General features: G+C 39.1%; 2 protein-coding genes across 4 annotated transcripts in view; both read left to right on the top strand.

Annotated features, from left to right (window-relative positions):
• The window catches only part of LOC117764053 (guanine nucleotide-binding protein G(I)/G(S)/G(T) subunit beta-1), a 34547-nt gene extending 31951 nt beyond the window's left edge, over window positions 1–2596 (top strand). For both annotated transcript variants that reach the window (XM_034589475.1, XM_034589476.1), the window contains exon 11: window positions 390–2596. The gene's annotated coding sequence lies outside the window, so the exon portion shown is untranslated. The remainder of the gene's footprint in view (window positions 1–389) is intronic.
• Window positions 2597–3573: 977 nt separating this feature from the next.
• Window positions 3574–25767, top strand: nadka (NAD kinase a). Of its 2 annotated transcripts, XM_034589473.1 has the most exons (12): window positions 3574–3723; window positions 4496–4661; window positions 8488–8571; window positions 17129–17258; window positions 18309–18417; window positions 18558–18643; window positions 18893–18995; window positions 19125–19267; window positions 20906–21005; window positions 21628–21785; window positions 22131–22213; window positions 23235–25767. In XM_034589473.1, exons 2-12 carry the CDS (start codon window positions 4510–4512, stop codon window positions 23380–23382), a joined length of 1296 nt encoding a protein of 431 aa, XP_034445364.1. In that variant the 5' UTR covers window positions 3574–3723; window positions 4496–4509; the 3' UTR covers window positions 23383–25767. The 2 variants fall into 2 exon arrangements, with proteins under 2 accessions (XP_034445364.1, XP_034445365.1); XM_034589474.1 differs by lacking the exons at window positions 3574–3723; window positions 4496–4661; window positions 8488–8571 and adding exons at window positions 12262–12403; window positions 12603–12633.
• The last annotated feature ends 468 nt before the right edge of the window (window positions 25768–26235 follow it).

Here is a 26235-nt window from a genome sequence, read left to right as displayed (position 1 = left end):
GCAGTGACAGTTTCTGTCTGATCTTTTCTCAAATCTCAAAATAACGTGACACTGAAGATGAAATTCTACATTTTCAACATGACTGAAATAAATATATAAGCATTTTCCTACAGTTTGTGAATATTTGTAAGGTTTATTCACATATGGACAACCGTAACTGAGTTTTCCCGATTACAGGCACATGCAGAGTAAAAAATCTGGTAGCTAGCCCAGCCAATGTAACCCAACCCAACCCCAAATATCGTTTCAGAATTATTGTCTCAACCAAGCTTGACTGCAAACATGATCAATGTACGATTGAACAGTTTTACAGTTGTCTGGTGAATAAATTATATTTGCTGAATAATTGTAATAATATTTTAATAGTTTTTTTTTCTTTGCTTTTCCAGGTGGCATCCGGACTCCAAATTTGAGTGGAAGACCATTCCAACATCACAATGTTCAATTTTATTGCATATCCAATCTTTTCAAAAAAAACACCATGATACTGACTCCAAACACCCCAAAAAACTATCAAGGGCAAAAATTCTCTCTATCTCTCTCTCTATCTCTCTCTCTCTATCTCTCTCTCTCTCCTTCTCATTTAAAAGAGCACAATTGTCTGTCACTCATTCAGCTACAAAAAAACAAACAAACAAACAAAAAAAAGTTGAGGAATTAAGTGGTTTCTAAATGGAATGGAGGGGGAAATTGTGCATTCCTCCCATGACCATGGTCTGATATTGTAGTAAGTGAAAAAACAAACACCCCACCACCGCTGCCGCCACCAAGCAAACATGCCCTGCGTCCTCATTATACACAGGTCAGGTCTGAGTGAAGGTTATTACATGACAGTGATCTAACTCTTAATAGCTTTTTGTCCATGTTTATTTTTGTTTGTTATTTTCATGATTATTTTTTGTTAAAGAGGCGTAGATCAGTGAACTGTCAGTTAATGTTTAAAATAAGGATCAAAGCTTTGTTTTATTTCTTAGTCTTTACACATTTTAGAGAATGTTTTAAGTTGAAAAGTAAAAGAACCTCCAGATCATGTCATTTTAAATCCAGCTTTATCCCACTGGAGAACAAAGCGAGAGAATTGAGCTTCAAACAGGGAGTCCTCAAGCCACTTCTGGCCCTTCTGTATATTTAGTCCCATGATACTTTTACTGTTTCTTTTTTCCAGTGTAGTCCACAAATCTTTGTTTGCACAAAAATTAAACTTTGCATATATAGAATAATGTCTAAAGGAAAAAAAAGTTAACTAACCAAGCACATGCTGTTTATGATAATGAATGCTCGTTTTTAAAACGAAAAACTACAAAAAAAAAATACAAACCATTTTAACCATTCTTACACCTTTTTGTCTGGCGACAGTGTAGAATAATTAAATGAAGATTAACCCATTGGATCATAATCCACCCTGCCCCCTTAATTATTCATTTTTTTTCTCCCTTGATTTAGTTTAGTTTTCCTGGTTTCTGTTGCCCGTGGTTGGGACCGGTGATGTGATTTGGTCGGGTCGGTAGTACCTCCACTTTCGCCCGGTTGCAATCCGGACGTTTCTCTTTTAACAGAGGTGCCCATTCCGTGCTTGGAAATGCAGTTACTACTCTGTGAATGACATGTTGTATAAATCAATGTTTGAAAATAATGATATTGAAACTTTTTAAGTTAAAAACGAGAAAAAAAAGATTTTGGTTGTCTGCCATGGGTGGGTTATCTCTTAGAATCGCATGCTGTAGAATTGCTTAAAAAGGTGCATATGAAATTGAGTCCTTAGATGTTTTTCTTTAAGAAAATAACCTGTTGAATATATCAATACAATGGTATTTATATTTTTCTTTTGTTGATTTTTTTTTTTCTTTTCTTTTCTTTTCTTTTCTTTTTTTTTTTTTTTTTTTTTTTTGTTTTTGTTTTTTTTTTTTTTTGGCTACTCCGTGCATACATGATTCAACTAAAATGTCAAAGCTATGCACTTGAGAAGCAAACCCTGCAACATAAACGGTTACTTGGTCCATACTTGGGAGGGATTCCACAAATTAAGAAGTAACGTCAATGTTTAAATTGTACACACATGCATACGTACATTCATTCACCTTAAACATACACAATCTCAAATGGAACAAATAAATTTTCATTCCTACTGTAGCAAACAAAATTCCACTTACAAGAAAAACATTTTATAACAGGTTTTTTTCTGTCCTTTAATAAAAAAAAATTAAAAAATCTTGCAGCAATTGAATGGCAGAATTTTCTGTTGTTCCCTTCTCCTTGTAAACAGAGACGCTCTTTCTTTAGCAGTAGTGACATTTTTTTCCATTCTGTTTTTTCTCTGGGACATTCTGTACAAAAAATGTGCTGTAATTGTGCGTTAGGCCTGGAGTTGGCAAAAAATAAAACAAATAAAAAATATTAAAAATTTATTAAAATTCCCTTTCCTTTTCTCTCTTTCTCCATCAAATAACTGTAGAGCTCTGCACCCCCACTGTTCCCTTTTCACCTTTTGTATTTAATTTTAAAGTCAGTCAGTGTACAACCGAAAGCTGGATGCAAGATAGAAACTATATTAAAATGTACTGTTATTTAAGATGTAATAAAAAGCAGTTTGAGATGACCTACTGTGTTGAGTGTGATTCACTTAGAGCGGTTCCCACTGAAGCTAGAATGTTGCAGACTGTTTCCTTGTAATTATGTTCAAGTCAAATAAACAATTTCTTATCCACCGTTGAATCAGCCTGACTCCTCTGTGCAGTCGTTCGCAGTGTTTCCCTTTGCATCAAGGTCGCCATGAAGCATTTAGATGTCTAGAGATGTCTATTTTCTCTGCCAGGACAGAGACTCAGGCCAGTGACCATCTTAATGCTGAACCCTGTCAAACCCAGTGTATCTGGATTAATGTTCTTCAGTTGGAAATCATCCACTGCCTTTTTCGCCCTCTAATCAAGACAGGTACCAAGGGAAATTTTAATGATGAAACCAAATTTAAAATGTATATTTATGTGGAGTTGATTGTACCATACTCATGAAAAGAATTGACTTTTTTTTTTTTTTTTTAAACTTCACATTTAATTATCACATAGTACTCCCCAATAATAATAGTGTCTGGTCCTTATTTGGTTAACACATAACATGGTATTTAAACTGTGTTAAATGATCACATCAAAAACTCATGTGGCCCAGCATTTTCAAAAATGAAGGGAAAGAAAAGAACTGCCCTCCCTAAATCAGAACCTGCACAAAGTGTCACCATGGTGGACTCATTGGTTAAATGTTGATAAATCACCAAGCTTATCTGAAATAGTTATCGATGGTTCGATTATTGATTACAGTTTTGTACTATGCCAGGTTCTGTCAGATTTCAATCACCTCATTCCTCTGCACTTAAACGTGCATGTCAGTGACAAACAATGAACAACGAGTGGTTGTTATTAATGATACTAATTTATACATAAGATCACATCTGTCATCACTTGTTAGAATCATAAATGCGCCGTTCTGTAAATTGACGTGTTCGCATTTCTCCTAAAAAACTTCCATCTTTTTGTTTTGCCCAGCTCGGTGAGGTTGTCCAACATGACGTCGGCGGTCAGCGGCGCTGTGATTGGTGGGCCGGTGTCAGGAAGTGGAGCGCCGACTGTTGACAGCTCTGCGTTAAGATGGTGTAACCTCCTTGTCTGCTGATGGCGACGCTGTGATCGTGCTGCGCTTTGCTCCAGCTTCGTGTGGTCTCGCCGTGACGTTGTGGGTAACAGACATTGTTGGCAGTGGGTGATAAAGGTGCTTTGTGCTGCTGTACGCCGCTAACTAGCAGCTTAGCTCGCTAACTAGCTTAACGCTATTAGGTAACTGTGTCGAGTGAGCTCTTGTGTTTTGCTAACGTTTAGCAATAGTTTGACTGATGGACAAATGAATATGTTTACAAAGCTACGTAATTCCAGGCTGCTAGCCTCCGTTAGCCATGACACGATTAGTACAAGATTAAGCTAGTTAGTTAGTTATCCAGCTAGTTAACATGCGGTAACCTCACGCGATGGAACTTGTTAAAACATTCATATCATTTACCTGACATTAAAACAACTCCGCCAATGTGCTGCTTTACACTTATGCGCCACAAGTTGGTCAAAAAATTGGGCAGAACTTCATTTGTCATTGACACATACTTGTTGAATACAGAACTGTGTCTCTGTCATACAGCAGAGTCATCACACGGATATTAGTGTTAAAAATGTGTATCAATATGTGAATAGTACAACTGCTGAATAAAAGACTAACTCCTGTTTATTGATGTATGCTGCATGTGAAATACTATTCTGTTATATATCTGTGTTCATGAAGCATCAATTCAATTGTCCTTTTTTTCCCCATGGAGTTTGGAACAGCTTTTCTTGTATGCAAAGAAGTTCTGATGAGGGTGATCTCTTTGTGGAACTAACGTGACAAATGATTGTTGGCCTGTTCACATTTAACTCCAGCTTTTATGATTCATCGACGTGTCCTATCTGTTCACTGGTAGCCCGGTGGTCTGTAATGGATAGTGGCGAGGAGGTGCGAGTGGAAACTCCTCCGTACTGCTGCTCCACCTGTGATGGAGGGGAGGTCGCCCGCCGCAATCTGGCTCGACGCAACAGGAAGGCCCGCAGCCTGAGCACCTCGTCAGCCAGCAGCTCCTCTGACCACAGGTGGGTTTTGGGAGGGCGTTCCACACACGGTGATAAACCTGTTATTGTGTTTAAGCGTTTGAGGTCAGACATGTAGTAATACAAGATAACTACAGGTTACTATATCCATCCTTACCGAGAGCATGATCTGAACCAGGACAACATGGACATTTTTACGTTTGAGTCTGGTCTCACTGGTAGATTTGGAATCAGCCTTCAGCCAAATCTACTTATGGACTTAATGTGAATTAATCTTACAGCAAACATGTCTGCGTTTACATTTCAGTACCATGGTTTAATATCCATTTTAGAAAATAGGACAAGATGGTGAATACGCCTTGTACATTTGATGGTCTTCTGCACAATTTAAGTTACTACTAGTTAACTACCAGTAGATGTTAGCAAGTGTTAGTGGCCACCAGCGGATGTTAGGGACATACCTTGAGTTGTGCACCTTAGCCTCATCAAGTGTTTTGGCCTTGTAATCAATGATACAGGCCGAACTTGAGGGTACACTGAGGCTAAAGGTAAATCTTACTGGCTTGTATGGCAGCACTATGAAAGCCCGCTCAGTAGATCAGACATCATTACCTCTATGCCTTTTTAAACTAAACGTTTTAGAACGTAGGACAAGATGGAGAATATCCCTTGTACGTTCTACCGCACTAATTAATGCCTACCACCAGTTGATGTTAGGGACATGTCTTCAGTTGTGTACCAAACCAAGTGGTCATGTCAGTTTTGCATTATGTGTTGACGGGATAAAAATGACTTCATCACCACGCACTCGTCAAACAAGATTAGATTAGATGAGATGACTCCAGAGTAGAACCCAACCAATACAGATTTTGGGTGGCAGATAAAAGGGAGTTAAAACAAAGTATTATTGATGTATCAGCCGATGTATATATTTTACGAAAGATGTCACTATCAAACTCTTATGACAACGAAATATTATTGATGCTCTATATTTTGTCATTTCAACTTAAACTTTATTATAAATAAATGTAAATAATAAGAAAATATAAATACAACCAAATATAGACTCTTTTATGTAAAATGTAAACAAACATAAATGCCTTTATTCTCTGAAATTTCGATTTTCATATTGATAAACACAAACGCTGAAACCGATATGATATGATGTGTCTGTGAAAGAGTTTGCTGTCGAGTGACACACTCAGGTTCCTAGCAATCTGGGTGTGGACTACCATGGAGTTGTCAAAGGTAATTCAGGTCATGGGTGGGAGAGCCTTTCCCTGGAAGTAAAAGTAGTTCATTCTCGTCAAGGTTGACAGAGACAGCGAGGAGGGCGGTCTCAGTTGAGTGGCCTGCCTTGAAACCAGACTGGTGAGGATCAAGAAGAGAATTGATTAAAGATAGCTCGAGAGCTTTGGAAAGAAAGGGAAGAAGAGAGACAGGTCTGTAGTTAATTAACTTCAGAAATCACTTCAAGGAAGTAGAAACTTTGAGGGTGAAATGTTTGTTCACTCTGCGTGTGGTTGGCAACACTGATAGTTTCTTACAAAGAGAAGTAAAAGAACAGGCACCTTTGTCAACGACGTCGATAAACCACCACTCTGCTCTGTCCCCATTACCGATGAGGAAATGGGGAACTAAACAGTCACCCAGAGGTTACATTTGTCCAGGATGTTGAAACACACGCCCACAAATAATGTTGTGTTAAGTTTTTCCTCCTTTGTTTATGACACTTCTTGTTGTTGTGACATTTGACAGAAAGGGTTGGCTGAAATCTGAATATAAAGTTAATGAATTCTCAATAGAGCAGACTTATGAACAGTTAAAACTCCTAAAGAAGAAACAGAGATTAAGACGAGTTGATCATTATTATTTGGAGTTTAACATTTAACGTAATTCAATCATCTCTGAGTGATGGTGACACGAGAAATTATTATGACTGTCATCTATTTTCAATCTATTTCGAATTGTCCCATGATTAGCCATTTACTCACACATAAAATGTGATGTTTTCTGTCATGTGATTAAAGATTTAAATGAACAACGGTATGATTAATTAGCAACAAATAATCATGCTAGATCTACTAAATACATTTTCTATTAGTAAATATAATATTTGACAAATGCAGAGGCTATGATTACCATTACCAGTGCTGATTTTATATTTCTTTTCTTCATGTTTATTGTTGTTTTTTACAAACACATAAAGTGATGACAACAATCTAAGGGTTAGAACAGCCCAGCACAGGTAATCAAGGAGAAATAATAATAATAATGTATAAATAAAGGCACATCTGTCAGACATTGGAAAGCATTTCAAGTAGGCTACCACATCATTGCAATCTCACCTGCTTAACATGAAAACCCTCAACAGAATGGCAGATACATTCACCTTTACACATGTGGATTCATTTTTATTTTATTTGAATAGCGCAAAATCATAATAAACATTATCTCAAGGCACTGTACATAGAAAGTCAAGATGAAGTTATCAGTCTGAGAGTGCACTAGACAAGTCATGGTGTCCAGTGGGATGTGATCCATTATTATCTTATTCCATCCAGAGATGGTAGGAGCCCTACAGGAAGTCCACTGAAGCAAAGTATTTGTCCTTGCACAGAATGTCAGGACATTGAACGGTTTTCTATAATGTACATTAGTAATGTTTTTACGAGGAAAACCAAGGAGTGACACTGGGTCCAGTTAGAGCTTAATTCTCTACAACTGTAACAGTACCAGTATTAATTTAGCAATTTAAAGCACATAAGGGAGATGTTGAGAGACTGTCAGGTGATAAATGCACTCTATATTATATTTCTAGTTGAATTGCCCTGGTGCGATTACAGATCGTTATTTTTCTTTGTATAAATCTAGATATCCATGATTATTATTCTTAAACTACTGATCAGTCAAGGTTACTCTAATGCTGTTTTTAGTGAATGAAGTCAACACACACACACACACACAGCACAAACCTGTCTTGTTTTATAACTGAGGAGTCAACAGTCAACAGTTGCATACAGCCTTTATTAACATTTTATTTTTGTCCAGTCTCATTCATTTCCTTCACTGTTAATATGAAGATATTGACGAATGCAGCTCTAAGGACCTGCACACAGCAGATGGTGAATTCACAGAATCAGACTGCTAAGAGGATTTGTCGGTGTTGTGATGCGGCGCAAAAGCTTCTGTAGTCGTAGTCAGCCATTTTGTTTTGCCTGACAGCTCGGTGTCAGTGACCTGTGACACAGAGCAGCCCTCCTGTGGACATGACTCCAGGGTAGCAGACTTGTGATCCGATTGTGTTAATGGTTATTAAAACTGTTGGGGTTTGTTTCATCATTGACAGACGCAGTGTTTGCTCCGCAGGTAGGACAGATAGAAGTGTTTGTTCTTCAATATTTCACAATGTATTATTACCATTTGCTGACTATTGTGTAATACAGTCTGGTACAGTGTCTAATCCCAGACCTGTTGTTCACTATGAAAGGTCACAGAAGGCTACACAGTTGATCACATTCTAATGTTAGACTGGTGGTTTTGTTATAGCTGGGTAACCAGGGTTACCAACTCTCAGCGTATGGACTCATCTCTTCACTTCTCTTTTTTTCTTTTTAAAAATGTGGGAATTTTAGAAATGGAAATCAGCCAATAAGGATGCAGACAGCAACTGTGCAGCTCACAGTGAACACAGTCGCTATCTTACACATTGCACCTGAAATAAAATTGAACTTTCACTTTTTTAAAATAACATCCACTTTAAAGTCACTGTGTTTTTCTTAAATAAATGTTGGTCTTCATTTGCATACTTGTCCAGCAACTTCTGTAAGTTAAACCTGTATGTCTGTCATTCCGTTGTGTCTTTTAGGAGAGCTCAGTCACTTCATGGACCAAGCCCTGTGACTACGTTTGGCCCAAAGGCATGCATGCTCCAGAATCCACACACAGTCATGTAAGTTGGACAAAAATTACTTAACAAAAACAATATATAAACTGTTTCTACAGATGTGTTTTAATGTGTTGCAGTCATGACTCAATGTATGATTTTGCATTGTTGTGAGAGTTTAGTCTGTGCCATACCAAAACCTTTAGTTCCTGATGTCAACAGCAGGGGCCTTTAGGATTAATACTAAAAGTGTACGTGCGCACCGAAAATGTCATACGCAAAAACATGGTTCAGATTTATAAAACTGTTTTAAGTTTTATAAGTTATTGAATGGTTTTGATTTTTCCCAACATTTAACACTTGAGAAATCATGTTGCCTCCTAAACTAAAGAATGGTATGGGAACTAAAGAAGATTCCCATACCAGTATTGTAGTAAAGTCCTGACACAGCATGCAAGTGTCTGCTGATGTCACAGTGAAGGACACTTCAGACTGTGGTGACACAACCAGATAATCTCTATTTGCTATTTGTTAAATTATTTATTTGTCCCCTTAAATCTGACAAATGTATCTAAAAGGCCCCCAATGCCAAGAATATTCATCTGAAGTGTGTGTTAGTAGCCTCAAATTAAAGCTGAAAGTTGAAATGTTTGACCTTGTTGTTTTTTTCTGTTCTGTAAATCTGAACCAAAACAACAGAGCCAGAAAACAAGAATGTGTGTGTGTGCGCATTTGTGTGCACGACATATTACCTGGCTTTCGTAGCTGTGGGACTCATGTGTGGTGATCTTTGTATTTTTATATTATAGCTAACTGATAAACCAGCACACATAATATCCTCTGAACTCTCAAAAGAACATACATTATTTCTAACATGATTTTTTCGTTGATTTCCACTCAGTTGTACATGAGTGGTAGGTTAGCGTGTTAGTTATATACGCATTGTGGACACAACCGTATGAACTGACAGTTGTCATTATCTGTCGACTATTTTCTCAACCAATTGTTTGAGCTATAAAAGTAAAAACAATATTTGGTTTGACCCACAAATATATTAAAGGTTGAATGTTCATTCATAGTTTGGCAACACAGTCTTAACTCAAGGTTCACTTACTAGCTTTTTCCAAAACTACCTCCAAGGATCAAGATGACATCAAAAACTTTAATAAAAATAAAATCTGTATAGTTCGGTGTAGGAGCTTAAATCAAGGAGCTTAAACCAAATATTTTGATATGAACTGACAGAACGGACATCTGTCATCATGACAGGTTCTGGTAAATCGAAAAAGTAGCTAACATCAGCGACCCGCACTCCCACCATCATGGAGCTAAATCCAACTTGGTTTAATTAGCAGTAAGCAACATAACATTGTGATCAACATTGTATTTGTTTATTAACTGACTAAAAAAATCATTAGCCTCTGACGAGTCGTGTGCAACTTACCGCCAAGCTGAGGCAACACGAAAATCAGATGAGGGAGGAGGAAAGTCTGTTTACTAGAAAGTTCATGTGTTTTTTGGGGGTGAGAATAAGAGGACACATGACAGACTTCGTCCGAGACAAAACTAAAATTTCTCCAATATGGTAACATTTCAGATTTGACGCCGAATAAGTGGAAGCTGAGTAAAGTGTGACGCTTAGTGGTGAAATGCAGTACATAGATTTTTTTTTGATTTAAAGGGCACTCACATGCCTCCACCAAGGCCCAACCGTCCCCCTATGAAACCACATTTAAATTCACTAGATCCAGATTTTTATTTAGATCTGCAACAAATCACATCCTGCCCCAAGTTTTGTGCTAATCCATCTCCTGCTAACAAACAAACAAACACAGAGGAAAACACTAGTGGAGGTAAGTACAGTGTGGAGCGAACAACTGACTGATCCTTTTAGATCTAATGTAAATTCATTTATTACAATAACCCTGCAAAATACCTTCATAAATCTCCTAACATTCAGTAACAGAGGTGTAGGATCATTTCATGCATTTTAGCTACTTGTAATCTACAGTTGTTTTGATATTTCATACAATCCAACATGGGCCTCAAATTATTGGAGCTTTATCAGCACCATCCTGGCAGATCTACATAATCAATCAGTTGGCTGAGATATGAAAGACTCTTCATGTTTTCCAGTTAAAGCCTCGTCAGACTACTGACCTTTGACTCCCGTTGTCACATAAGTGGCTGTTTGTCTTTAGGTGACAGTAGTTGACGGATTATCTTCCTCAAAGCTTCTAGACAGGTTAAAATTAGTAAACCAGGCTATACTTATTCCTAAATGAAAGTGCTTCAGGGAAGACCTAGCCACAGAGAAACTACGCATGTCTCTCGCTGGCATGCAACACCCATGGTGTTTTAGTGCATGAAGCAAAGAAAGAGGTGACATGGCACCAAATATCAAAGTAAAGTAGTTTCTGTTTCAACTTTTCAGAGTAGAAACTGTCATTGGCGATTATTCTTTCTTTGTTGAAGGGTGTGGTTGTTGTTGTTTTTAGTATATCTGGGGGCATTATTGTTGGAAAGCAATTGTTTTTCAACTTCAGAGAGAGATTTGTACCTTTCACCGACGCCCTGAACACACCCTGGACTCAACAGAACCAAGCAATCACTGTTAGGACACCACATACTCTTTTATTTTGTCTGCTATATAAAGAAATGCTCTGACTGTCAGTGTTGTCATAGGAGACGAGGATCTAAGTGATCGACTATCGACTTGATCAGACTGATCGCCTATAGGCCAATGTCAGGGCAATGTTAAGTTTATTTCTCCCTTCCCTGTTTCACATCTGCGTCTTCTCCATACAACCAACTCTTTCTACACACACACACACACACACACACACACACACACACACACACACACACACACACACACACACACACACACACACACACACACACACACACACACACACACACACACACACACACACACACACACACACACACACACACACACACACACACACACACTGGACAATGTAACTGCGACTGATACTGGGCACTGCAACAAACAGCTGTTTCTATGTACCTCCCCCTGCAAGAGTGCACAAGAGCGAGAGAGACAAGTTTGCTCAACATATGGAGTCACAAATGCATCTCGCTGTCTTGCCAAAGTAGTATCTACTGCAGAGTCATTTGACCCGGAAGTCAATGCTGATTGTATCCATTCCAATTGAAGACTATGGCCAGATGTTAGTGTTCGTGACCAGTGAAAAAGGGGCTTTATTAACATTATACAGCTACTAAACTTCATGTTCCAGATAAAGTAAATAAAACATCAGGATCACAGTAAAGAAACACCAGGAAGCTCAATCACATCCTGTTGTATTCCCTTAATATATAGTTACATCATTTAGTCACATATTCATGTTGTCACCCTGGACTTCCCCCTCCTACAGGTCCCCAGATGTCAGTGTCTCTTCCTGAAAACTGTTCAGAAAATGACCTGAAGCTCAGGGCCACGTTTGTCTGTGTACAGTCAGTCAGTGTAATCATTGACATTATTATGTAACTGGCAGATACTTACCAAGACCTACCCAGAATACTTTTTGAACAATACATCACTCACTGAGGTACAATACCTTTCATCACGATGGATAAAGTAGTTTTAGGAACAGCCGTGTCATCCTTGTTGCTTCACGGAATCACACCTTAGCAATGAGGAAAGCCCTTCCCCCAGAGTGGGCGTGTTCAGATCAGCAGAGGGGGCGGAGGCTGGGATAAGGTCAACCTTAAGATGAGTGAGAGCTTTAACTCAGCAGCGCACTGCACCGGGAAGGTTTAGTGTTGAGTCCTGATGGGAACGGATATAAACACAGGGAATCCAGCCTGAGGGTTATGAAGCTGACACTGGAACCTGACCACGCTGCACAGAGAGACTCACTCTGCCTGTCACAGTCACAGCTTGGAGGCAACAAGGAAAGGGACTGCACTGCTGCAGCTGCTCTACAATGAGATGCGCTCCAGGAACTTGTTAAAGGCACGATGCGTAGTTTTGACCGAGACTCCCACTGAGTGAAACCCGAAGTCGCATCTGTGTTTCATGTGTGCATTCATGAAGTTCAACCAGTGCCTACTGCAGGACTTGTCTGCGAACCACAGTGACAACAAAGTGTGGAAATGGTGAGAGCAGTGTCGTCCATCTTCCATGAATCTTTCTCAACACAGTGAACTTGTTTCATAGGTGAAATATTAACTGGCACACACAGACAGTGCAAGGATTACTGGCAACTAGAGTGTGCTACCAAAGTTTGAACAGAGTACAGAATGTTGTTTTCCTTCTTTGGGCTGTTTTTTTAATGAAATATTAAGATGGTTAACAAGCAGGTCTATTAATGTATTTTAAATGCTTATATTCATTTATAATGGTATATATGTCTCTGAGTTTGCAGGTGGGAGCAAGGTGGATTTTTTAAATTTTATATACATATCATGATTTGGTTGTTGTAAGACTTTAGAAGCGGTGTTTGCATGTTTTCACATTTTGTCTGTCGCAACAGTCTGGTTCTGTGTGATCTGTGATCCGGCTGCGGAGGCTTTGAGGTGGTCAGAGGAGAAAACGTTGAATAGATCACAGGTCGTTGCCTTTTCAAATGCTAATGTTTGTCTCCTGTATTTGGGAATCGGCCTCTCACAGTTTCAGTTACCGTTTGTATTCAACCAAGTTTGAGTCTTTCAGTCGATTTGGGAGATGTGTATGCCCCCAACTTTAAAACGGTCCTAACTTCTAGATACAATACAACCTGATGCCTACTTTTGTAAATCATCTGTGGCATCATCTAAAGCTTTAGTTTGTGGCGTTTTTCTGCTTGATTGCATACATGTAGATATTTTGTGGCGATATTATACTGTTTCAGTGAACAAAGATAAAAAACAAGAACAGGATATGTGACAAGGGCTTCCTTATGCGGTTTGTTTGCTGGGACGACAAAGTTGTTTTTGTTCATGTAGTTTTTATCTGAGTTGAATGTCGTGAAATAAGGTTCTCTGGACTCTGCAGGTTTTTATTTCAAAAACTTGAGTCTCTAATTTGAAAGGATACATTCACAGCTTAGAGTGCTCAAGTGGAGAGGAAACCTGCACCGACTTGTCACTACACTGCAGGTCAGATCAGAAGACGTTAGAGAGGGAGGGATTATTTTCTGTCGCTAAAAAGTCATCACAACTTTCATGTTGTTGCGCTCAACGAGTTTGTCAGATAATTCAATTATTTATTTACCATGGACTATCAAGGAGTGGAGATATGGTAATATAACCAGCCGAAGTGGACAAAATACCGCAATAGTCATGGCGAGAAGAGACAACACAAAACTTATGACTTGTCAGTCGTCCCAGTAAAACTGACATGACAGGAATGCAGCTTTCACACACAAACACACACGCACAAACACACACACACATACAGCGTGCGCATTGTTTCTCCCTGGGCTGGCACACACAACAAAGGGAACAAATGTGGTGTTGAGAACCGAGTCTTTTGAGTCTATCGCCAGGGCTATCGAGATTTATTGAGACAGCAAAATAACATGTTAAAGTACAAGATGGACAGATCTTTGACAGAGAAGAAAAGAGAAGTGATGCTCCACAAACCCTGCAAAAATGTACACATAGATGTTTTTTTATAATTGCAAGATTGGGCATTTTTCTAAATTTTCATTGATTCTGGGTCTTGATGAAAAGAATCAGATATGTTAAGAGGACTGATATTTATGTGTGTGTTCACTTTGATGCAGATCCCAGGAACAATCCTGATCAAGTGAATTTATATGTTGTTTCATAAAGGGGACTGTTGGGCCTTGGCGGAGGTAGAGGCTCTCTTATGCTAGTTGAGATTTAGTACAGTAAATTGGTAAATCAATTACTTTCATTGAAGTGACCAAGATGATGTTGTGTTTGCTATAGCTGGTGATTTTCTTGGATTTCCTCCTCACAAATGAATGAGGGGAGTTTAATGTATTTCAGGGTTAGGGAACTTTACCTATCGGGGGCCTGTTCAAAATTGTTTACATGATTTAGGTCCAAACTAAATTATTAAAATCATAGATCACACTAATCTCTCTGAGATGGCTGGAACTACTTCTCTTTAATGAAGCATGTGATGTTAGATGGTAGAGATGATGACCATGATGATGCTATTCACAGGTGGTTATCCAGGTTTTTGTCAGTCTTGTTACAAACACCAGCACATATCAGCAGAATGGGAAAAAGGGTTAGAAAACCTTAGAATGTAAGTTCAAGTTGTTGCACCTACTGTAGCTTTGAGCTGGTTGTTGCTTTGCAGCTCAGTGACTTTGTTGTAGTTTGTCTGATTCAACAGCTGATTAGAAGTTTAATAGCTTAACAACCACAATCAGGTCTTTTTGTTTACTTCACATTCCACTGATCCTCTCGACAAATGCCTGCACGTGTTTTCGCAAACTCACTAGTATGTTCTGATGTCATTGCAGGATTTTGTTCTCGCTGTGAAGGAAAATGCAAGTTGTACGTGTCACAGCTTTAATTTCTCATCAAAATATTTCATTAAATTATTTTATATTTGAAATCATAGAGCTGAGAAGCTCATTGTCTTAATATTATACACACAGGCGCGCTCGTGTACAATATGCACATATATGTTGGTAGATTGTTGGTTGTTGTTCCATTTGTTGTGTAGATGATGTGGTTTGCTTTTCATTTTGTTGTTTCTGTTTACCTACAAATGATGACAAATGAAAATTGGCTAGTATAACATTTTGGTACAAAGTATTTTTTCCTCTTTGTTTGAGATGAATCTATTCACCATTTCTTAATGATATTTTTTCTGCAGTATCTGCAAAACACGTTTTTGTATCTGTGGATATGATGTCTAATGTGTGCTGATATATTCAATTACCAACGATCTAGTCCATTACTGGCTGGTATAATTGGTCGACTGATATAATGGTCGCGTTCTAGTGATGTCCACCATGAAGGCCAGATGACAGCCATTTTCTATCACTCCAATCCAGTTAATTTGTTTTATGGACCAGCCATGACTGGGGCTGCATCTGTGGCATCTGTGTTCAAATGATAAATATTTAAAACATGGTCATTGTCAAAACAATTAGCTCAAACAATTTGGTAGTGCCATGCATGTTTTGCAAAGGCAGTAATTCCTTATTCATATTAAACTTTGCACTGATCCCACACTGGTATTTGTTACATCTATTATTTCATCGCAGGCCAGAGAGAAAAGCCGGTAATTTCTTCAAGCATCTCTCTCTGTGTTTTCACTATCTAGTGCCATATCAGTATTACGCTCTGTGATGGTTCTTTGGATCAAGCAGCTCCACTGTCACAACAATTTACTCAGTTACAAATTCTCCTTCTGAATGAGGTTTCGTCTTCTTAGCTGTCAGCTTGCTCAACACAGAACTTGCCTGTGTAACTTTGTCTCTGTCAGATTGTGGTCTTGTGAAAGCTGCTTGTTGGGCACTCCACCAAAAAGAATGAACTTTGTTCAAATTAACATTCTTCATTTGTCCTTACAACTCATCCAGTTTATCTGCATGTTTCCAGCTCTAATGACACAGTTGCACGTTTTCATCACAGTGAAATGACTGAGTTGTCTTTGACTTCACCAAAGAATAATCATTTGTTAATTTATCTTGGAAAGGGCGACCTTTTGCTCCTACTTCTCTTTTCTTGACAGTCACTATGATGCTTGTCAGCGATGACGTGTAACAGCTAAAGTTATTTTCTTCACCCTGACATGACCTGACAGACATACAACCAGAAAAGACCAACCCAAAGGACATATTAGTCTCCTGTTTTTACTTAATTACTGCTATGAGAACCTTTTATTTATTTGCTGTCTCGCAGGCCAAGTCGAACTGTCTCAGAGATTGTATACGACCCGGACACCAGATGTGACCCACGTCTATTATAATGACCTTTTTTCTTCTTGTTTAGACTAATCTTTGCATCACTACAGTTGTTTTATTGTGACACACGTGCAATAACGGATACTGACAATGAACCAATATAAATATGTGTGAATGATTATTTCTGTTTATTTAGGAAACTCCTGCTCCCAAGCTGTTATCAGACATCACACAAATAAACCCTTGTGAAGCAGACTCAGACTTTAGTACAATCTGTAACTATCTTACACTGTATGTAAGACTAAGCCATAACTAGCTTAAGTCCACAGACTTCTGTGTTTATGGTGTTGTTAACCTTTGCCCTCCAAACCTGTGGCTCCCTGTCCATCCCAGAATGCATTTGGTTTATGTATTTCTCTCACATTTTTATCTTGCCTTTCGCTGAGGTCTTTTAAAACATTTTACGTTGTGCTATTAATATCCCACAGTGTCTGTCCGGAGTTAAGGTGACAGCCCTGCAGCTGACACATGGGGGTCAGCCATACAGTACACTATGTGGAAACAGAGCTAGACTTTAAGCCGATGTCTCTAATTGGATCGGGACTAAGCAGGCCTGGTTATGACAGATCTTACATCAGCAGAAATCTGAGGCTCAAGGCTCAGGTCTTACTTTGAATTGGATGGGTTTTTGTTCTCCTGGAGAATCATGACTTGACTGTTGAGTCTGTTTTACCCTTCATTGAAAAAATGTTTGTTTTATGTGCTTGTGTGTTCAGGCACATTCAGGACCCCGCCAGCCAGAGACTGACGTGGAACAAGCCACCAAAAAGTGTCCTTGTCATCAAGAAGATCCGAGATGCCAGTCTGCTTCAGCCTTTCAAAGAGCTCTGCATATTCCTCACAGAGGTATGACCACGTACTGTTCTACCTTTAACAGTCAACACAGGCAGTGTTTGTGGGATCAAGCTAATGAACCTTACGCCGGGGGCCACACCGCAGGCGGATGCTTGAGAAGCACCAAAAAAAGCTGTCCACTTCCTTTCGTCGCCCATGTTAAGCAATTGGGCGTTTCACACCGGCAGTGAAGTGCTGCGGCCGGCTCGCGATCTGCATCGGTTGTTTCGGCATCTGTTTTCCTTTTTTCGCTCGCCGCGAGCAATTGGGCCAGAAAACAGACAAAAAAAATATTTTAAACGATATTAATGATATATTATATATGATACAAATGATCAAATATGCATCCAATACTTTTGATTTTCCTGCTGTTCTCAGTTTCAATTTCCCAGATTTTTTTCCCCCTACATGATGAAATTTCCCCATCTGCCCATCCACTGTAATTGTTTTTTTAAATTATGTTCTTATTCCAAACATTTGTCAGTTGTGTCTAAACAGACAGACACACACAAGCAGACAGACAGAGAGAGAGACGTGGGGGTGGGGTGGCTATAGGCTTGCGTAGGTCAGTCACTTGTGAAGACCATCATCATTTACCCCCGAACCCCGACATTGAACAGATTACAAAGTAGCAGAAAAAGCAGAATCGCGGGCTGACCAGCGTGGAGAAATGCACTTCCAGTGTGAACAGCCAGGCGGCTGCTTGCACGAGAATTGACGCTGCGCTGCGCTTCTGCCTCCGGTGTGTCCCGGGCGTTATGTTGAAATCCGGCCAAATTCTGTGCTTGCAACTGACCAAATCTCCTGAATACACTCGTACTACAACAATATTTTCTTTTCCCATCTGCGCTGCTAAGACTTGATTACACCGGAGACTTAACCATATATGTGCTATTATGGATAAAATATCTGTCATCCACTGAGAGTTAACTGTAAATATTCTGGGTTTAAAAGGACATTAGGTCAACCGACCACTTTATTCTTGACATGGATATAGATATTGATAAAAATAAATTGCTGCAGAGGATGTCACTAACCTTGTATCATTTTGTGTTGTTCCAGGTGAAAGACATGATTGTTTACGTAGAAAAGAAAGTTCTGGATGACCCGGCCATTTCAGGAGATGAAAACTTTGGGGCCATTACCAAGAAATTCTGCACTTTTAGAGAGGGTATGAAAACCAGCCTGTCTATGTTGTGATTAATGTTGTGATTAACACATATATAACACTGTATATGAACAAAAATATGTAGTTTTATATAAGATATTTAAATGATTTATAGACTCTGTTTTTTGGGTTTTCTTTCCAAGATCTTGACGACATCTCAAACCGTGTAGACTTCATCATCTGTCTTGGTGGAGATGGAACGTTGCTGTATGCATCTTCGCTTTTCCAGGTATTCAACAGCTGACACTTAAAAAACATCTCACGTGGTTTTGCACATTTACTGGTATAAAGTAACTTTTTATTCTTATACTACTTAATATATATACTTAACTTCTTATACTCTAAGCAGTTTACTGTCCTTACATTTTATCCATGCTTGTGTTGCCTTCCTTTGCCATGATTGTAAAGCCCTTTAGCTCAACTCCTGTTGTTTTTAAGGTGCTGTATAAATAAATCTCTGTTCCTCTGTTATTTGAAGGAGAGCGTTCCACCAGTTATGGCCTTCCACCTGGGCTCCCTTGGCTTCCTGACACCTTTTAAATTCGACAGCTACCAGTCTCAGGTCACCCAAATTATTGAAGGTAATGAATCTTCAGCCTCCATCTTTCTTCAACATTAAACCGCCTGCTCAGCTTCTACAACGTTTTTGTTGTGCTCCAGTTTTCCTTTACAGAGGAAACACCATATCAATACATGTGTATTCTTTACAGGAAACGCTGCCCTTGTCCTGCGAAGTCGCTTGAAAGTGAAGGTGCTTAAAGAGAACTGGGAAAAGAAGGCCAGAGTGGACGAAAAGGGCATCATCCTGACCAATGGGGACATTGAAAGTAGCCGCAAAGCCATTCAGTATCAGGTAATATGTTCATCCGTTCATGTTGGAGGATTTACAAACCACCACTAAGTGGAGTGGTTGGAGGCAGATAACATCCACGGTAACAACAACAGTAAAAACACAAATATTTTCTGTGCCGACTATTCACCTGTGGGCTTTAAAACTGTTGTTCAAGACCTACATGAGCAAACAGTCATTAGAGCTGCTTTGGAACATTCACTGAACTCTGCAGTTCCTCTCTATTTGCTCCGGGGGAGGTGCATGTGTGAACGCAAATGTCCGAGTGAGACACTCAGCAGTTTCTGCTGTGGTGATAAGAGCTGATTAGAGCAGAGAACCTGTATTGTTCATGTATGAGCGGGGGAAGCTCCGTAGCCAATTCTCCGGATTTTACCCGCAGGTCATGTCCTAAAGAAAGACTTAGGTTTGTAATGTGGAGATCAGGAAGGTCAGATCACAGGGATGAGTTTTACAGAAAATGATCAATATTGTTTTACAGGCAGTAACTTTCATGACAGAAGAAGCGACAGATGATTCAGCCATGATTTAAATGAGGCTGAGGGTGATTAATGTTAATTCACACCTGAAAGTCTGGATAATGGTCTGAACCAAGGTTAAGGTTATTAACATCTGATCCAGTTAGTTTAGGTTTCATGATGTAATTTAGGGAGCGGACTAAAGACCTTTGTGTGACAAATAAGTACGTCCTGTCATTATCACCTGCGTTGACTGTGCCTGTCTATACTTGACATTAATTGTGTTGTTTGTCTGACATCTGTTTGATATGCCTAAATGGATAAACCGGTTCATATCATTATGGTTTTACTACCAGCATCACAAACTTTAAGCGCAGTACTCCACACTGGTCTGAATGCCAAATATTAACATCCTAATCTTTCAAACAATTCGAGCAATCCTCTTAGCTTCTTCCACTGCTTTTTCTTCAATTTAATGTCGTCTCAACTCACAGCAATTGGTCCAAACTATCCAAAATATTCTTTTAATGCTAGAAACGATCCAGACCAAGGTTCATTTAATCCAGGCCGAGACCACCTCTTTGGTCCAGACCGTATTTTGGTCCCTTCGTCTGGACCATGTTGCACCTTTCACACCTGTTTATTTAAAAGGTCCGAACCAAACAAAGTAGGTGTGAAAGCTCACTGAGTGTGACCTGAAGTATCACTGAATGTGTTTTGAGATTATTCAGTGGTTTTCAAACTTTTTCTGCCCAAGGAACATTAAAGGCAAAGCCAAAATTGCAAGGCACATCTGTATTCTCACATTCTCATGCAAAACCCTTGTTATCATCCATCGTTTCTCTCTTTTTTAAGTTGCTCTCCTTCACACTGGCTTTCAAGCAAGGTCTTCGATGTGTCACACAATATGAATTCCCACCAGCTGACAACGTTTAAAAAAGTATTTTTAAGGGTAAATAATTTACTTTTTGACAAAGGAACCTTTTTAGTCGCACGTCACAGATTTGAATGGTTGCCCTCTGGACCCCTGTACTAGTATACTAGTATTGCAATAATAATATTGTACATTTCTCTCAAACAAACCATTTTGGAACCATATGATTAAACGTAATATAGACACTGGAGTAGACTGGTTTCTGCAAAAGTAAATACATGAATATGGTGTTTTCTGTGTGTGTGTCAGGTACTAAACGAGGTGGTGGTGGACAGAGGACCTTCCTCCTATCTCTCCAATGTCGACCTCTTCCTGGACGGACACCTCATTACTACAGTGCAGGCAGATGGTGAGTGGGCCGATCATCTGTCTTTCAGTTCAGGGGTCTGAGACGATGTAAACGCCTCAGACACAGAGATCAGATCAGTGTTGTATGTTTTTTAAGGATGTCAAGCATGTACTTTCCGAAAAGAAATCTGACTCTAAACCAGATATGGATTCACAGTATGGAGAAAGAGTTTAGTCTCTGAACCAGAAAAAATCAAGAAAAACCTTCAGCAAGAAATTTAAAGCACACAAAAGATTCACGGGAGAAAAAAAGAGTACATTTTTACGTTTATGGACTAAACAATGAATCTGTCACTTAAAGAAATAATCAACGGATTAACAGAACAATTAGTTTTGGTTGTAGCTCGACTCTGCTCTGAATATATTTTACAGAAGCGACTGCAGATTGTTAATATAATTTGTTATGTGTTAATAAGTAACAAAAGTAAGTAGTAGTCATACCCAAGACTTACTATAGTAATAGTGATATTTTGGAACTCTTAAGTTGACACTGATACTAACAAATAAAAGTATTTATAATAATATAAATTACTTTTATTGTGAAATGTTACTCACAATAACGCTTTTGATGCCTCTACTCGTGATATTGTGTCTTCATACAGTTTTTGTATGTGTGTCCTCAGGTGTGATAGTATCTACACCTACAGGAAGTACAGCGTATGCTGTGGCAGCCGGAGCCTCCATGATCCATCCCAATGTCCCAGCCATCATGATCACCCCCATCTGCCCCCACTCGCTCTCCTTCAGACCCATCGTGGTGCCGGCAGGGGTGGAACTCAAGGTATGTACACCCACTGAGTCATGGAGGTGTATCTGTTTTCACTGAAATCTCAATTTGTGGCGTTTCTTCCTTAACAATTAGCATTTATAGTAACATTTAGATGAAGATGCTGCATATATGCCTTAGCTGCTTTCAGACTTGGGTCCGGATGTTTTCCTGAAATTTTCTGGGGGGGCTGTATGTGAGAACTTATAATTTCTGAGTCAGATGCTTCAGACACTTTCCAGAACCTTTCCAGCCCTAATAAAATGTTTGGACAATTTTCGAGTGCGCCGCTGTAAGAATGCAGCAGAACATTTTCTGGACAAATCACAATATGTGCTTGTCTCTTTATTTGTAATGTAGATCATGTTGTCTCGTGAGGCCAGAAACACAGCCTGGGTGTCATTTGATGGAAGGAAGAGACAAGAGATCTGCCATGGAGACAGGTTAGTCCACATACACCACTCCATATAAACACTGAACAACTGACATAATAGTAGCCATTGTTCCTTTCAGATTATGAAACACCTATTTTAAGAGCCGTTTGCTACTAACCCTGTATGGTAGTAAAAGTAGTAATGATTGCCATCATTGTTGTTTGGTGTGGCCCAGGTTAAACCCTTTGAAAAACATATACAGAGAATGAATCTCACAGAACTTCTGAAATTATCTAGTTCGACAGGCGCAACTGAAAAACAACACTAATAAATCCAGGAAAACACAAGAATTACAAATGAGATATTAGCAAATATCGGACATATTAGCTAGCTCTGTCTAATTCCACACTACCAACAATCATGTCTTCTTCACCGCTCTAAAAACAGGACTTGCCACTGACAGTACAAAGCAACTGCTGTTTTGGAGCGGTGAAGAAGAAGTGATTTGTGGGAAAAGAAAGTTTCAGTTTTATCCTGGTAAAACTAACATACTCTAACGTGGTATCGGATCAATACATAGATTTGTGTATTCGCTGATGTCTGACCCGGTATTTCCGGCAGAATCGGAGGCATTTCAGATGCTGGTATCTGTATTGGAATATCTCTAGATATAATAGTTGAAGAAGAGTAAAGGAGCAAAATGGATAATGGATATGTTGATATGGATAATAAGTTTAAATCCCTCAGCACTTGCAGGCTTTGTTACGTAACCTCATCAACCTGCTTAGCGGGCTAAAGGCCGAGTGGCTGAAGCCAGATCCTGTTTCTTCCTTTATGAAACTCATCCACAGATAATCACATTCCTGCTTCTTGTAATACGTCTGCCCTTCATTTAGAGTTATTGAAGCATATTTCAACAAACAACCAGTGTTTCTACAGGAGGAAGTTGTGTTGCTGCATCTGGTGTCGACACCTCCTCCTTTGTTCTCATGATTACGAATACCTGTACTTTCCTTTGGGTTTGGCCTTTGCAACACAAAGGCCACCTCACACTTTTATACTCTTTTTTTTTTTTCCATCCCTCTTCCAGTATTACCATCACCACTTCCTGCTTCCCTGTTCCCTCCATCTGTTTCCGGGACCCGGTCAACGACTGGTTCGAGAGCCTGGCACAGTGTTTACACTGGAACGTGAGGAAGAAGCAGAACCACCTCAGCTCGGAGGACGAGGAGTTCTGAGGCCTGCTCCGTGATCTTCAGGGTCTTTTCCAAGGTCTCCGTGACTCCAAAGTCCTGGTCTTAACTCGACCGCGCTCTGTGCCGTTTTAAAAGTCTCACCAAACTCAATTCAAAAAGAGTCACTACGACATCGCCCCTCATTTGAATTAATATGACTCCATAAAATATTGTGTTATAATAATGGGTCAAAAAGAGCTTTGACTGTGGTTCATGTTGAAGTGTGGCAGAATGAAAGTGTGAGAAAAACAGGAAAACTATGAAAACCCCAAAGTTTTCAGTGAAAATCGTTCAAACTAAATAAATAAGGCATTTTAAAAATAAATAATCATGGATAAACTGAAATAATTCAAGATCATTACTGTATTATCAAATATTCTTCCAGCATTCTTGTTTGTTTCACCATGTATAATGTAAATTATAATGTAGGTGTGTGCTAATTGCGATGTTGAGGCTGAGATCCGAGGCTTGTGATTGGCTGAAACTGCAACTTGGTTGTCTTGAAAAGTGACTTTCAAGTGAGTGCCGAAGAAAAGAATTTGGGAAATCTCTGAAGCAAAAATTTAATACAAACTTCATGAAAGTAAAAATTATGAAGTAAAATATAATATAACAATTCATTTTTAAAATGTTTTATTAATTTACAAAACTATTTTAAAAAACAATTTCTTGAACTCTTTGGGGCTCCATAGTAACCAAATCTGAACATTGAAAGTCAGAGACTCAGGATTGCACAGCCTGAGGTGTATGTTAGAAATACGCAGCGGTAATGAGGAGTCTGTCAAATTCCCTAAAGGCTCAGGATCTGATGTGTGAGCTCATTCAAATTGTTGATTTTTTTGAATGGAGTTTGGAATCACTGTCGGTCCAGGATTGTCCCCAGTCCTCTGTTTTGAAAACGTTTTGCCTTTTTTCTAATGTAACTTGTCAAAATGCAGTTTGTGGACGAAGTTTTCACGAAAAAGGGTAAATGTAAGAGTCTGGGATGATCCTGGACTGCAACACACCGTGACAGTTATCGATGAGAGTTACTACGATGCTCCTGAGGGGCGTTATCAAGTCTGCTCTTGCACTTTTTAATCTTTGAGACAGACGACAGGGACACAGCCACAACAACAGGATGTTCTCTCAGTAGAGGTGAAGGACGAGTTTCACTTTTGTGGAAAATTCTCTAGAAAGAATCAGTTAAAACCTGTTTTCTGTTCATCAAATCAGGAAAAACTGATTGTGTAGGTTCATCCTGATTCACACATCTACTTGCCAATCGTGGCCCAACTGTACAGACTGTGCCTTAAACACTGGTATCATTAATGTATAGAAATATAATTTTTCAAGGTTTACATCATGGTAATTTTTTAAGAATCACACGTGCACAGATTTGTACATTTTCTCTCTGATGCTTGTTTTTGTGTCGTCTGTTCCTCAGCGTCTCGGCTCTGCAGCCGTGTGCTGAGTGTGTTGGACGAATTGTTGAGTGAGACTCATTCCAGGCAAAGAGACAATAGTTCAGGTGTCTTCAGCATCTTTTTAACATTTTTAAAAATGTCTTTTAAAGCCATAGCTGATCTCTGTGTAGTTTTTATAGACTGATGTCTGTGGGCTGTGGGTGGTGTTGTGTGTTTGTCCAGGGACTGATCATAACAGACTTTGGTGCATCCTTGCTTCTCAGTTTGCTACATGTCTGCCTCAGCTGAGGTGGCCTACCTTTCATATCTTTTCAGATATCATGTGTAGATGTTAATATATATATTTACCAGTATATAGTCAATTGGCTCAACATAATGTGTTTGGTTAAAAAGATGAAACTGTGGAGTCGACCTGTTGAAACTATCCAGCGGACCAAGTGAGCTCTGAAAGGCAATCATTCCTTTAACTCCTGTACATACAGCCATGTTTCAATAAGATGTTTATTAACCAGTTTACAATGTGTCTTTGCGGAAAATAAATCTATTTGGTACCTTCTTTTTTTTTTTTTACATTAAGGTATTTAGTTGTTAATTCTTTGTCGATGAAGACAAGTTTTGATTCGATAACTACATTTTTCTGCCATTTGTAATTGGTCAGAAAAGTACTTGTTGTACCGTCAAGTACTGAGATAATCAAATAAAGCCAAAGTTACTCTAACAGTCTGGTTTTCACATGAAGTTGATTTAATGTGTGAGAGTGGAAACTGCCTCACGACCCGGTCTGATTCCAACGCTGCTCTGATCTGTTTGGTCCCAGTGAAACTTCTGGTTCTTCTCAGCTCTGGCAACTCTTCTCTGAAAGTGCTTTTCACTTCTGTAACTCTAAGAGCCTCTTTTGTATCAGTCGGTTCGTGAATGTTTCTAATATGAACTCTGCTATTTTACTTTACAGAGCACTTGAATACAACAGAGAGAAAGTTGTATTCCGTGCTGTTTCTCACCTGAATCCATCCCGGTCCTTGGGCTCGTGTCAGTCAGTTTGTTGGCTCTGTCCACTAAGTTGAGGAGAATTTAAATAATATTCAAAATAAAAGAACTTAGCTGGATGTTGGTTGTTTCTGAGTAAGTTTGTAAAACTCTTACGGCCAAATAACTTGCTACAGCAATAAATCCAAACAACAATCATGTTTTTTTTATATTTTATTAAGAACCTTGAATAAAAAACACTTTCAGTTTGTTAAGGTGCAGAAGAAAGTTTAGAAAAAACAATAGAATAAAATAAATCAATAAAAAATTCCAGTGTGTAGATTCACAAGATTTACGCTGCAATTTAAAAAAGCAACTTTGGCTTCAGCGCATAAGCTGTTTTCAGACATGAACTCTGCAGGAGCTCCACGCAATGACTTTACCTTTCACACGTTAACAACACAGAAACCTCCGGAGTTCAGGG

The sequence above is a fragment of the Hippoglossus hippoglossus genome, chromosome 7, assembly GCF_009819705.1.
Source record: "Hippoglossus hippoglossus isolate fHipHip1 chromosome 7, fHipHip1.pri, whole genome shotgun sequence".
Taxonomy (NCBI): domain Eukaryota; kingdom Metazoa; phylum Chordata; class Actinopteri; order Pleuronectiformes; family Pleuronectidae; genus Hippoglossus; species Hippoglossus hippoglossus.
This window is presented reverse-complemented; position numbering and strand designations above follow the sequence as displayed.

What these genes read in the sequence shown, in the direction of transcription:
- nadka (XM_034589473.1), top strand. Translation starts at nt 4,510, where the DNA reads ATGGATAGTGGCGAGGAGGTGCGAGTGGAAACTCCTCCGTACTGCTGC. An exon ending in CAGAATCCACACACAGTCAT is followed by an intron (nt 8,572 to 17,128) that starts GTAAGTTGGACA and finishes TTGTGTGTTCAG; the next exon opens with GCACATTCAGGACCCCGCCA. An exon ending in TACTACAGTGCAGGCAGATG is followed by an intron (nt 21,006 to 21,627) that starts GTGAGTGGGCCG and finishes GTGTGTCCTCAG; the next exon opens with GTGTGATAGTATCTACACCT.